The 12,984-nt window shown below is 49.1% G+C and overlaps 1 protein-coding gene across 1 annotated transcript in view; it reads left to right on the top strand.

The window, feature by feature from the left end:
• The window catches only part of COL4A1 (collagen, type IV, alpha 1), a 153,340-nt gene that overhangs the window by 119,229 nt on the left and 21,127 nt on the right, over positions 1–12,984 (top strand). The window contains exons 29-42 of the mRNA XM_011989780.1: positions 1,284–1,381; positions 3,244–3,394; positions 3,629–3,742; positions 4,424–4,591; positions 4,726–4,815; positions 5,622–5,774; positions 5,948–6,046; positions 6,159–6,248; positions 7,310–7,449; positions 7,906–8,032; positions 8,128–8,208; positions 8,656–8,754; positions 9,889–9,939; positions 12,404–12,589. Coding sequence (XP_011845170.1) covers positions 1,284–1,381; positions 3,244–3,394; positions 3,629–3,742; positions 4,424–4,591; positions 4,726–4,815; positions 5,622–5,774; positions 5,948–6,046; positions 6,159–6,248; positions 7,310–7,449; positions 7,906–8,032; positions 8,128–8,208; positions 8,656–8,754; positions 9,889–9,939; positions 12,404–12,589 — 1,647 coding nt within the window. The remainder of the gene's footprint in view (positions 1–1,283; positions 1,382–3,243; positions 3,395–3,628; positions 3,743–4,423; positions 4,592–4,725; positions 4,816–5,621; positions 5,775–5,947; positions 6,047–6,158; positions 6,249–7,309; positions 7,450–7,905; positions 8,033–8,127; positions 8,209–8,655; positions 8,755–9,888; positions 9,940–12,403; positions 12,590–12,984) is intronic.

Genomic DNA, 12,984 nt, shown 5'->3' with positions numbered 1-12,984 from the left:
AACACAGCTAGCGTGGGTTGGGAGTTGGGGGAGCGCCCAAGGGGAGGTGCAGGGAGTTGTAGGGAGGGGACTTTGCTCCGAGGGGAGGAGTCCTGTGGGTGTTAGAGCCGTAACTTCCTGCTGAAGTGACACTGGAAGGAGGTGAGGAGGGAATTTCTTTTTTCCCTGCTTTTCACATTTCTTAGGTCTACTTGTCCTTCAGGTAGACTCTGATCAACACACTTGTCATCACATCCTTCTGTTCAGGACTGAGGAGAAGGTGCTGTGAGCACAAAAGGGATGTATTGTATAAGGAAGTTTGTCTTTGTATAACACACCATGCAGTCAAACTTAGGTTGAAATCTCCTCCAGGCTCCCAGGCTTCCTACCCAGCGGCTCCAGGCCCCATCCACCCTTACTGCTGTAGGCTGCTAGCTTGGAGAAAGGAGACGACAGCCCCTTTCCTCTGACAGCCACGCAATGCCTACCTATACCACGGCTGCTTCCGTCAGGCTGGGCAGGCAGCAGAACGTCCGTGTTCAGGGCGGCCACGCACTGAGGCCTCGCCACACTCACGACTCCCTCACATTCCCCCATTGCCTCACGCAGTGCCTCCTTCACTAGAGACCATGGCCCGTGTGACATGGAGTTGCTTGGCTTTGTGGCAGAAAGGAGGACAGCCACTCTAGGTCACACCCTATCTGTGCAGCAGCCCTACAGGGGGTGTGATTTGGGCCTGTGCCATTGCAGACTTACAAATTACTGGACATCAGAGACCTCAGCGTTGCATACAAAGGGTCTGAACGAGTGGCTGGCCAGCTTCACAGCCCATCAGAGCTTCCAGGGCGGGGCCCAGACAGTGGGCAGGTGTCCTTCAGTGACAGATCCTGTGGGATCTTGAAAAGTGGGCATGCCTTATAGGTCCCTGGGGTCTGTGTTTCTGATGAGATGATGGTGCCCCTGCCCCTCTAACCACACCTTGAGTAGATGAGTAAAAGTGCCCTTCTCATGGGCAGGCACCAAGGGGTTTATTTTGTTTGGGGAGAGTAGGTTGGGAAAGAAAAGTTTGAAGAGAACGGAAGAAAAGGAAAGGAGAGAGAAAGAGGAGGGCAGAGGTGCTGGAAGAGGCAGCAGCGCACCCGACGCCCTCTGCTGGGCAGTCTCCCCTGGCCTCTTCCAGCCACCTCTGAAGGCCTCCACCATTGACCTTCTCAGATCAAGTCGGCATATTTGGGCAAGACTAAAAGTGAAGAAAGTGGGGAACAGCATTGTAATTGGAATTTTTTTTTAACTCTTCAAAACAGGTGTTGATGGCTTACCTGGAGACATGGGGCCTCCAGGGACTCCAGGTCGCCCGGGATTTAATGGCTTACCTGGGAACCCAGGTGTGCAGGGCCAGAAGGTGGGTGCCAAGCATTCCCTCAATGACCCTTCTCCCCCATCCTTATTATTAGTTGGACAGAAAAAACGCAGGTTATGAACCTCCCAGGACATGTTGGGCCAGCAGGTTTCTGTTTTTGATGAAATAGCATAGAATAGAAATAGAGAATATAGCACATGGAAGTGAGTCTTTTGAGGGGAAATATTTGTTTTGATTTTATGAAACATTTGTTTCAATTTTATGAAATTGTATGACAGACATGTTCTTGCCTGTGTAAGCCAGAACTCAGGGTAAAATATGTTTCTTACTGTGAGAAGTAGATGAACGCTGTTTGAAAGCCACTGTCCTGAAAGAAAGCATAGTCACCCAGGACAGTTTCTCAGCCTCAGCACCACTGGCATTCTGGGTTCAATAGTTCTTTTCTGTGGGGCCTACCCTGTGCCTTTGTAGTGCTTTTGGCAGGAGCAGCCCTCCCTCCGCCGATGCGTCACCAAAAGAGCACCCCCTTCCACCCAGTCACAACTGAAAATACCTCCAGACATTGGCAAATGTCTCTAGGGCGACCAGGTTGCCCAGCTTGAGAACTATTGGTACAGGGTGAAGTCAGGATTCTCCTTGCCCTCAAATATTCTGCTACCAACTTGCCTATACTTGAAATTCTGCTCAGCGAATGTGAGTGACTACCAGTTAGATCCTTTCCTGTCCCAATTGTAAGGAACCGATGTGAAACTGCTGGAAGGCATTGGTACCAAACGGGAGAAAGGGCCAACAGCCATTGATAAACGTCACCAGTGACGGACCCAGGTGGGGCCTGCTCCCTGTCCATCAGGAGAGGGCAGGTGGGCACCACAGGGGCCGCGCCTCTGCGATCCCAGGGCGGATTTCTTCCCAAGAAATACATGACAGCAGGGTGCCCTCCTCTGGTGGCAAGGCTGAAGAGAAACCTTTGGACCTTTGTTTTTGTACAACCCGCCACCAGCTTCCCCTGATAACCTACGTTGCATTTGAACATTTAGTCAACCACGGCAGCATGCGGATCATCTTAAACTTAGTGCAAGACTCAGGAGTTAGTAAATGCCTAATGGAATGGGAATGAAAGATTTAGTTTGTGATTTAAGATACCGTGCTTCTTCAAGAATCCCTTTGATGGAGTTCATTCCATTTTGAAAATTTCCTTCTGGGACGTGTAGAGAAGTTACCACTGCCCACTAGTGTCCAAATCCTCCCTCTCTGGAAATATCATTTGCAGACAGGGGACACCAGTGAAGCACGGTGACATCATGGCCACCTGCTTGCTTCAGAGCCTTACATCTGTGCCTAATCCAGGCTGTTTCCAAGGCACCCTCACCCTTTATTTTAATCATCTGTATCTAGCAAAGCCCAGTGAGTCATGCCATAGTTTAAAATGCTTAGTTTACTGTGAAACTTTCATTAATCCAAAAAACTAAATAACTGGTGTCCATGCTAGCCCTGGAACCTTGCCATCTCTTAGAAAGAACTCCATTAACTACTCACAAATCATATTTGGCATTTTACTGGTTACTTAGGGTCAGTGCTTTGTCACAGGCACCAGGCTGCAGAGTTGAGGGGACAAGCTCAGGACAGAAGACTTGAGAAGAATGTCATTTATCCATGGGGAGCCTTGCTTTTCGTCCTTTGTAAAATGAAAACAATATAAGTTACCCACCTACAGGGCTTGTGGTGAGATTGAAAAGATGTAATAGGTATGAGGAAGCTTTGCAAACACTTGAAAAGGGTTGAACAGATAATATTCTTACTAAATGCATTGGCAGTATCTATTAAGTCTTCACTTACGCTATTGGTTTGGTAAAAATACTGACTTTGCAAATCAATTTGCTTCTCTGTGCTTTGGGGATTTTCAGGGAGAGCCTGGAGTTGGTCTACCGGGACTCAAAGGTTTGCCAGGTCTTCCTGGCATTCCTGGCACACCCGGGGAGAAGGGGAGCATTGGGGTACCAGGTATTCCTGGAGAACACGGAGCGATTGGACCCCCTGGGCTTCAGGGGATCAGAGGTAACTTCTTGCAGATCATTCTGGACGGTTTCAAGGATGGGATGTGCTTACTTTTGCATTCCCAGAGCCCCTACCGCGTATATTTGATATGTATTTGTTGAACGAACGATGCAAATCCTGGAGGCCTAGAGCTCCTGGCATTCTGTTGCTGGGGCCATTTGTGTGCGTGGGTCTCCTATGCCGGGAAACATGCCGCTGCTCCTGCACAGCTTATTCTCAGTTTTTCTTCTCCAGGTGAACCGGGGCCTCCTGGATTGCCAGGCTCCGTGGGGTCTCCAGGAGTTCCAGGAATCGGCCCCCCTGGAGCTAGGGGCCCCCCTGGAGGACAGGGACCACCGGGGTTGTCGGGTGAGTGACATGCTTCTAGAATTATCCCTTCCCAAAAGCATGTTTTCCTGAAGGATGGGAGATGAGGCTGGGGTCTCTGTGAAGGGAAGCTTAGCACAAGGTGTGAGATAAAAAGAGAAAAAATAAAACTCCAGTTTGTGAAAATAGGTTTGATTGTTTGCTTAAATGTAGTCCCAGATTTTTTTCCCACCCACTGAGATTATGTGCCAAAGAGACCTTTCCTTTATTGTATACTCAGTCACATTTTACATCTTATTCTAACTGATGTCTCTATATTACCTTTCCAGAGGAGGGTTCATTAGTTGTGGATAATTTAATTGCGTCCGTATCTAGAACCTAGCTTTGCCTTTGATGGTAATAATCATAGAATTAAGGTGGTGCATGGAAATTAGAGTAAAACTAGCCCAAGTCCTAAATACTGTGGCAAGGCAGTGGTGGTGCTTAGGGTGGCGTTGCTGACTCTCAATGACAGGAAAGGGAGGTGCTTTTCTTTTAGAACAAGAGCCATTTGATTATCCTGATGACCCCAAACATCAACACCTAACAGATGATCCATTGAAGCCCCCAGTGTGGGCATGTTCACGTGCTTTCTGCAGAAAGTCATGGTTAAACAGAGCACTGTACATTGTAGATCATTCTGTAAATTCTGCTAAAAGTTATTTGCGTTTCACCCAACTGCAGGCCCTCCTGGAATAAAAGGAGAGAAGGGTTTCCCCGGATTCCCCGGACTGGACATGCCAGGCCCTAAAGGAGATAAAGGGTCTCAAGGACTTCCTGGCGTAACAGGACAGTCCGGGCTCCCTGGCCTTCCTGGACAGCAGGGGTCTCCTGGGATTCCTGGGTTTCCAGGTAAGTGATTTTTGAACTTCTGCCTGGATCCGTCATGAGGACATGGGCCTCACCTTATTCTTTTTATGACTCTTAGCATTTACCATCAGCATTCAGAGCGAGGAAATATTCACAGTCCTTTCCTTTGGCCACAGGTTCCAAGGGAGAAATGGGCGTCATGGGGACCCCCGGGCAGCCGGGCTCACCAGGACCAGTGGGTGTTCCGGGATTACCGGGTGAAAAAGGTAGGGGAACTGATAACCCTAGAAGCTCATCTTGTGTCTATTTTTCGATGCCACTTGGGAAATTCCCAAGTTGTCATAGATCATGTTTCACTTTCAGAGGCCCACAAAAGAAGTTAAGAACATCAAGCCAAAGGCTAGGAGACCCCCTTCTTCCAATAGGATTCCTGGTGCTCAGTGCACATGGGGTTGAAACTGTGCTTGGCCAAGCACATCAGAAAGAAATTGGGCCTTCCTTCTTGGCACAGATGAGATTCTTCTTGTGAGAAATGGTGGCATCTTCAGCCATGCCAAGACACAGGGACCGAGTCCTTAGACTCAAATTAGCAACCTGCGCAAGTTTACAAGGCTTCGTCTTTATTTCTTATCTTGTTATTTGAAGTTGATCCAAAATAGTGTCTTTTAAAAAGAAATACTGCAAATATGACAGATGAAAAAGTCGTTTGTTTAGTAGAATGGTAACATTCCTGTTCTATTATTTTGTATAGAACTGAGGGGCACTGTGAATAAGAGTGGTAAAGATACGTAGGAAGGAGAGAAATGTAAGTTATCTAAACCTGAAAGCCAAGTCACAAGCATTAGAGTTATTAGTGAATAATGAATTGTAGACAATGGCTTTTTACTGCTCATTTACCTGGGGTTGGATTCTTCTGTGTCTCAGACACTGGCCATTAATGCCATTTTGGACACGTTATTAGTGCTTTGTAGCCTCTTTGTCAGCTGCTCTCCCAGTCAACAAGAATGTAAGCCTTACGAGCATCTCTGCAACACTGGCCCAGGCTCACCGGCGCCTTCTCTTTCCTCTGCAGGGGACCATGGCTTCCCGGGCTCCTCAGGACCTAGGGGAGACCCTGGCCTGAAAGGTGATAAGGGGGATGTCGGTCTCCCTGGCAAGCCTGGCTCCATGGATAAGGTGGACATGGGCAGCATGAAGGGCCAGAAGGGAGACCAAGGAGAGAAAGGCAAGTGCAGGAAAGCTTCTCATGGCCAAGCTCAGAACCACTATGTGTCTCTCCTGATAAGACAATGTGTCTTATCGGGTCCCCCATAAATAATACCAAACCAACCTGTGTTTCCGCAGCAACTTGCTTGCAAGCAAATGCAGCTCATTGCTATTTTCTTCTCTGATGTGTAGGACAAATTGGACCAATTGGTGAGAAAGGATCCCGAGGAGACCCTGGGACCCCGGGAGTGCCTGGAAAGGATGGGCAGGCAGGACAGCCCGGGCAGCCAGGTATGGTGTGCTGTTCCGGTCCCCAGTGTGGCAAGGGCTCGGGATGAGGCCTGTGTTCGCCAGCTCTTTCTGTAGATGTCAACCTGCCATATTGCTTTCTTCATGGTTCTAGGACCTAAAGGTGATCCAGGTATAAGTGGAACCCCAGGTGCTCCAGGACTTCCGGGACCAAAAGGATCTGTTGGTGGAATGGGCTTGCCAGGTAAACTGGGTTTAGAAGCGGGTTCTCTAGCATGTGTGCCTGTGGTAGTGGTAGGGCATGTCTATAGAATGAGATCCTCTTCAGCTGAGACAGACAGAATCCAGGCAGCTGTGTCTTTCACACGAATTTGCATCCTCAGCTCTGAATGGTCTCCCGCTCAGGGATGGATGGCATTTGGCTGACAGTATGGCCATTGCTAAGAAAACTTACCATCTAATGTAATAAAACATGCGCCGTATACAGCCAACTTTTGATGATCTCCAAGTGACCATCGCCTTGGCTAGGACCCTAGGAGACATTGGCTTCTCCATCCAGGCTTCTCAGCCTGAGTAGCTCATAGCTCCAGAGCCCTTTGTGTTAGTTCAGAAGGATTCTCTGGACTCCTCTGCTCCAAGCCTGGACTAGCCTTAATGCTTTGCCATCAGTGTCTATTGCAGTGAGAGCAGCCGGGAAGAGGAGGAGAGTGAGGGAAGGGCTGGGTGGTGATGGTCCTCAGAGCTCACTCAGAAAGGGGGAGAGCTCAGGTGGGATGCACATCTTTCCATCTCCTCCTGAGTCTTGATCAGGTGCTGTTATCACTTTAATTAAAATATAGGCATCTAGGTTGCTGGTCATGCCTATGTGTGAATAAGCTTGGCTATCAACATGCATCACAGAACCGAGTGTGCACGGACTCCATGCTGCCTGCCTCATGGTCCCTGTGATGTCTGGCTGATGAGAGCTGGCTGTGTAATAAAGAACATAAGATAGATTTTTATTCTGTTGAGAAAGTAAATATTCTAGGTAGTTAACGTATTTCTTCCATCTTATAACATGATGGTCTTAAAGGACAGGAGAGGCATTTCCTAGCGTGGCTCTGATGTGATCTGGGTGACTGACATGTGCTGGGTCATGAGCCGATTGATACAGGAGGGATTTGTGTTCTTGTGTCTCATTCTTGGCTGGTTGTGGGGGATTCACGTTCTTGTATCTCATTCTTGGCTGACTGTGGAAGTGCTTTTGCATTTGTAATACCAGCACTAGCTAAGCCCAAGTTTAGTTTCAATTGTTTGTGTTTATAGGAACACCTGGAGAGAAAGGTGTGCCTGGCATCCCTGGCCCACAAGGTTCACCTGGCTTACCTGGAGAAAAAGGTGCAAAAGGAGCGAAAGGGCAGGCAGGCCCCCCTGGCATAGGCATCCCAGGGCTGCCTGGTGAAAAGGTAACCAGCACTCTGCATGGAAAGGTCCCCTTCTCGCAGCTCAGTGGAGATGCTGTTTGAGAAATGCTCAGCAAATATCTCAGCACACTCAGTGAGCCATAACACACAGGGATTCCCGCGCTGCCTCTCCTTCCCCTTGTATTCACTACCTCTCCCCCAAGGAAGAATCTAGAAACTGGTGAGATGCTAAGGTGGGAGACAGCTGTCACTGGGATAAAACAGAGAGGATGGAGGGCAAAGAAGGATGGCAAGTAGAAACCAGATGGTTGGCTCTGCTGTGCTTAAGTTTGCCTCTCCATTCAGAAGTGGACTTTGATTCTTTGGCGAGAAATCTGGAAATGGAGTTTTGCAATGCAATTTTCATTGCACCAAAATGTATACCATTATCTGTAGTATGCCTACGGATGCATGCCCATGGACAGATGTAAAGTTAACATGCCTGACTTTTACTTGCAGGGAGATCAAGGGATAGCAGGTTTCCCAGGAAGCCCTGGAGAGAAGGGAGAAAAAGGAAGCATTGGGATCCCAGGAATGCCAGGGTCCCCAGGCCTTAAAGGGTCTCCTGGGAGTGTTGGCTATCCAGGTAGGTGAGCGGGGCTTCTCTTGGACTTGGGGATCTAAGAAATCAAAGAAAAGCCCAGGCTTATGGATATTCTGGTGTTTTGTTTTTTTCTTTAGGGAGCCCTGGGCTGCCCGGAGAAAAAGGTGACAAAGGCCTCCCAGGATTGGATGGCATCCCTGGTGTCAAAGGAGAAGCAGGTAGAGGGCCCTCTTTGGGACACAGCCCGGGCACACAGAGAAGAGTGGCCAGGGGATGGGAGGCCCCAAGGGGTTCCCATCACAGATGGGGAGCAGGGAGGCCAACTCTCCTATCTCCCATTTCCAGATGGGAAAACTGAGTCTAGTGCAGGTTACGGGGTCTTTCTGAGGTCTTGTCCCTAGCAAGATCTAGGACTCAAATCTCCAAACTGTTTTTGTAGCTGTCATGGAGTTTTTGTCACCAGCTTTTGAGGGTCAGGGTTTAGTGGTGTTGCTGAAAGCATGCAGGGTCCTTTCTGAAGGGAAGTCAGAACTGACCTCAGGAAAACCAGGTGTGCTTGGGAGGGAACGACTCCCTTAAAGGATATCAGCAAAGGACCATTTGGTATGGCAACTAGGGTGCTGTGAGAGGTTGTGCAGGTGTCTGATGTGACTTTTCTCTTTGAGGTCTTCCTGGGACGCCTGGCCCCTCAGGCCCAGCTGGCCAGAAAGGGGAGCCAGGCAGTGACGGAATCCCGGGCTCAGCAGGAGAGAAGGGTGAACCAGGTATGGTCCAATGCCCCATCTGTCAGAATCAGCAGCGTGCACTCCCAGAGACCTGCAGACTGCCTGTGTTCAGTGGACAGAGCTGGGCACAGAGCAGCCCCTAGACTGCCCATCCCTGCAACTATTTAAACACTGATGTGGACGTGCAGAGTAGAGTGGGATGAGAGGAGGGGAAGAAGGGAAGTGGGATTTATTATCCCATAAATACTTAGGGCATCTTCCCCTGAAATAACCTGAGCTCTCAGTGGTGAGTCAGAGACACATAAAATACCTGCTGTCAGAACACTTGCCATTTCCCTTGTGGTTACTATGACAAAACAAAGCAAAGCAAAACAAAACTCTTTTCTCTGCCCAGCATTTCCCCATTTGAGGGGGAACGGTTGGAAATATTGGTTGGCCCCTGAGTCTGCTCCTGTCACAGATGGGCCTTAACTTGGCCATAACTTGGACAGAAGTGCAGGTGTGATGATGACAATCACATACACAGTAATATTCATATTTAATGCAAGAGAGAGATAAACACACCATTTGAAGCAGGTTACCCCTGAGTTGGGGGGACACTGGGAAGACCACCAAGAGCTTCCACAGCTATTGGTTCTGGCCTCTTAAGTTGATTTTTTTTATTCCATAACTTTATATTACATACATTCGTTTTTCTATACAAACAATTCATTAAAATACCCCTGCACTCCTTTCCCCCCATTTGAATCTTCCCTCAAGCCCTTTGCTGACATTTGTCATCTCCCCAGCATCTGCTGCCCCAAATCTCTTTGGCTCTCCCCACCTCCCTGAGAATAGCAATTAGCTGGATGGTTGTCTGAGAATCCCGTTTGCTCATCTCCGGACGGCAGCAGGAAACATATACTCATTTGCACAGATCGTTTCTGCTAAATGCCATGATGGTTCTGAGCTGAAAGGTACTTAGGAAAAAGTACTAAATTTAGGAACATCCAGTCAAGGGTATTTTATAATAACTGTAGGAATATCATTTCATTACAAGGGTGCAATTAACTAATATCTATGTAGTCCACAAATATACATAGTATTATTGCAGAGTTGATAGTGCTTTGTGTTGTACCTGCTGATGGATTGTTTAAGTAAAGAGAAACATTGCATTTTACCCTCATCTTACAGGTCTACCAGGAAGAGGATTCCCAGGGTTTCCAGGGGCCAAAGGAGACAAAGGTAATCTTTGCTCACTGTGCTCTTCCTTTTCAACCAACCGCTGCTGCCTGATGTAGCAGAACAAGGGGCAGTGTCTTCAGGATGAAGCCCCATCCTTGTTGGCCAGGCAGCAACTGGATGGAGGACGGGTGCTGGGCCCAGAGGGCAATGCCTGCAAGACACGTGTGGTTCCCCTCTAATTAATGGATCAAAATGGCGTGCAGTACACTCATGATCAGAATTATCTTTTACTTGGACTAATTTCATAAAACTCCAGCAGAGAGGGGAAACCCCTGTCATTTTTATGCCTAGAAGGTCATCAGAATATTGAAATTCTGACTTTCTAGAACTAGTTATACTTATGTGAATGCAGGACAGTATGTAGCACATGCCATTAGACAAAAACATGCCCTGTGCAACCATGATGTGCTCAGTACTAAGTGCAACTGAGAGTTGGCCAGGAGCTTGGGAAGTCAGTCTCTTCTCAGAGAGCTGAGCGTTTCATGGGAAAGCAAGGGGGACACAGAAAATACAAGGCATGTGAGCCGCACGACACGGAACAGAAGCCACAGGTGGCCGCAGCCAGGAGCTCACACACAGCATCCGTGGGCATGCTTATGGCGGGTGGCTGGGCTGGCTGAGTGATCCTACTCAGTGGGAGGATTCAGAAAGCCCTGGAAGGCTTTGGACTTCAGCTGAGAAGGAGCAGGGGCACGGAGGTGCTGCTTCCCCAGCCCCTGGTTCTCCCCGAGACCAGCCCAGGGTGTTTCCTTGGCAGGGGTGTGGTCTGACACTGGGAACCCCTGGGTTGAGAAGGATGACCTGGTGCCGGGTGGGCTGCCTTGGGAATGGGCACTTCCCTCTCCCTTAACTCACAGACTCCCTCAAACACAGAGCCCTGCAAATGCACCTGCTCAAGGGGTCACTGTGGGCTGTTCCCGCCCTGCCTTTCCTACCTTGCCATGCGATCCTGCATACTCCATCCGACATGCTGCACTGCCCTTGCACAAACTACACATGCGACCCTGCACGCTCCGTCCGACGTGCTGCACTGCCCTTGCACAAACTACACATGCGATCCTGCACGCTCCGTCCGACGTGCTGCACTGCCCTTGCACAAACTACACATGCGATCCTGCACGCTCCGTCCGACGTGCTGCACTGCCCTTGCACAAACTACACATGCGATCCTGCACGCTCCGTCCGACGTGCTGCACTGCCCTTGCACAAACTACACATGCGACCCTGCACGCTCCGTCCAACGGCTGCACTGCCCTTGCACAAACTCTACACAGCACCTTGTGTTGTTCACTCACTGCTGTGTGAAATATCAGGGAGATGCGCCAGGAGAAGAGAATCCCAAATGACCACTTTAGGTCTTGACCCTATTGCATTCCCTTTTCCTTTGTTCTTGGGATCCTGCACGCTCCGTCTGACATGCCCCACTGCCCTTGTACAAACTCTACACATGCGATCCTGCACCCTCCATCCAATGCGCCCCACTGCCCTTGCACAAACTCTACACAGCACCTTGCGTTGTCCACTCACGGCTGTGTGAAATATCAGGGAGAATCCCCAGGAGAAGAGAATCCCAAATGACCACTTTAGGTCTTGACCCTATTTCATTCCCTTTTCCTTTGCTCTTGAAATAACCTGAGAATTTTGGCATTTTTATTGGTAAAATTTGGAAAATAAGTTTAAAACTAAACATGGAATTTTTTTCCTGTAAACCTGCTCTATTGCGGTTTCACTGACAGGTAATAAACTACAAATATTTGAAGTGTACAATTTGATAAGGCTGACATAGGTCTACACCCATGAAAACATCCCCACATTCTAGATAACAAGCACAGCCTTCCCCCAAAAGTCTCCTCTGCGGCTTCGTAATCCCCCCTCCCGCCCCCTCCCCAGCCCCCAAGCAGCCGTCCATCTGCCTTCTGGTCCTCTAGGTTAGTTGGCCTTTTCTGGCAGTTTACAAAAATAAAACCATGCACTTTGCAGTCTTTTCAGCCTGACTACTCTCCCACGACATAATTAGTTTGAATCCAGCCCCGTAGTTGCTCACTTCTTTCTGTGACTGAGTAGTGTCCCCCTGTATGCATATAACATGATTGGCTTGTCCAGTCCATTCATTTGCTGGTGGAGTGAGGCTTTCGTTTAGCAGTGCAGTTGCTGCAGATGTCTCTAAGCACAATTCAGATGCCTTTGCCGTGGAAAACGTCTTTTAAGAAGTATAAAAATGGTAGCCGGGTTCCTAGCATTCTAAGCTCTTTTTCCAGCCAGGCCATGGTCAGATTCTTGTGTGTTATTAAAGAGAAGGAGGGATCAGAGCCCTTGCTGCAGTTTCCCCTGGTGCCCCTGGAAGCCCCCTCTGAGGGGTACCTGCAGGATGAGGCACGCCTCATCCCATCCCTGCCGTCCACGCTGGAGATTAGTGTTCTGCTGCTGCGTTTCCCATCACCTCAAACTGTTTTTTCTTGTTTAGGTTCAAAGGGTGAGGTGGGTTTCCCAGGATTAGCTGGGAGCCCAGGAATTCCTGGATCCAAAGGAGAGCAAGGATTCATGGGTCCTCCAGGGCCCCAGGGACAGCCGGGGTTACCAGGATCCCCAGGCCATGCCACGGAGGGGCCCAAAGGAGACCGTGGACCTCAGGGTCAGCCTGGCTTGCCAGGTAAGGGCGTCTCACCGGGGGCCAGGGCTGGGGACTGGGACAGAATTCACAAAAGGAAATAGTGTAAAAGAAATAGTTAAACGAAATAGTTAAATTCTCCACTGAGCTTTTTTATTTAGAAGGCTGCAGCATTTATTGCAGCTTGAAATTGTGTTTGGCCTCCATCAAGTCAAAGCTTTTCTTGTATCCTTTCTGTCAAGGAATTTGTGTAATTAGGGAGATGCAAGAAAGGAAATGATTGGACAAGCCTGGACACACGTCCCATCTGTGGCGTTTGACTTAAGCCAGCGCAGCACTTGGGCCCAGTTGTGGGTTCTAACGAAGACCCCTGTAGGGGTAGCACAGGTGCCCAGGCACCACTGACCACAGGCCATTTTGGACACGGAGCCAGTGGC

This window comes from Mandrillus leucophaeus, unplaced genomic scaffold (genome assembly GCF_000951045.1).
Source record: "Mandrillus leucophaeus isolate KB7577 unplaced genomic scaffold, Mleu.le_1.0 Scaffold363, whole genome shotgun sequence".
Taxonomy (NCBI): domain Eukaryota; kingdom Metazoa; phylum Chordata; class Mammalia; order Primates; family Cercopithecidae; genus Mandrillus; species Mandrillus leucophaeus.
The sequence above is the reverse complement of the archived record's forward strand: the minus strand, read 5'-3'. Positions and strand labels throughout refer to the sequence as shown.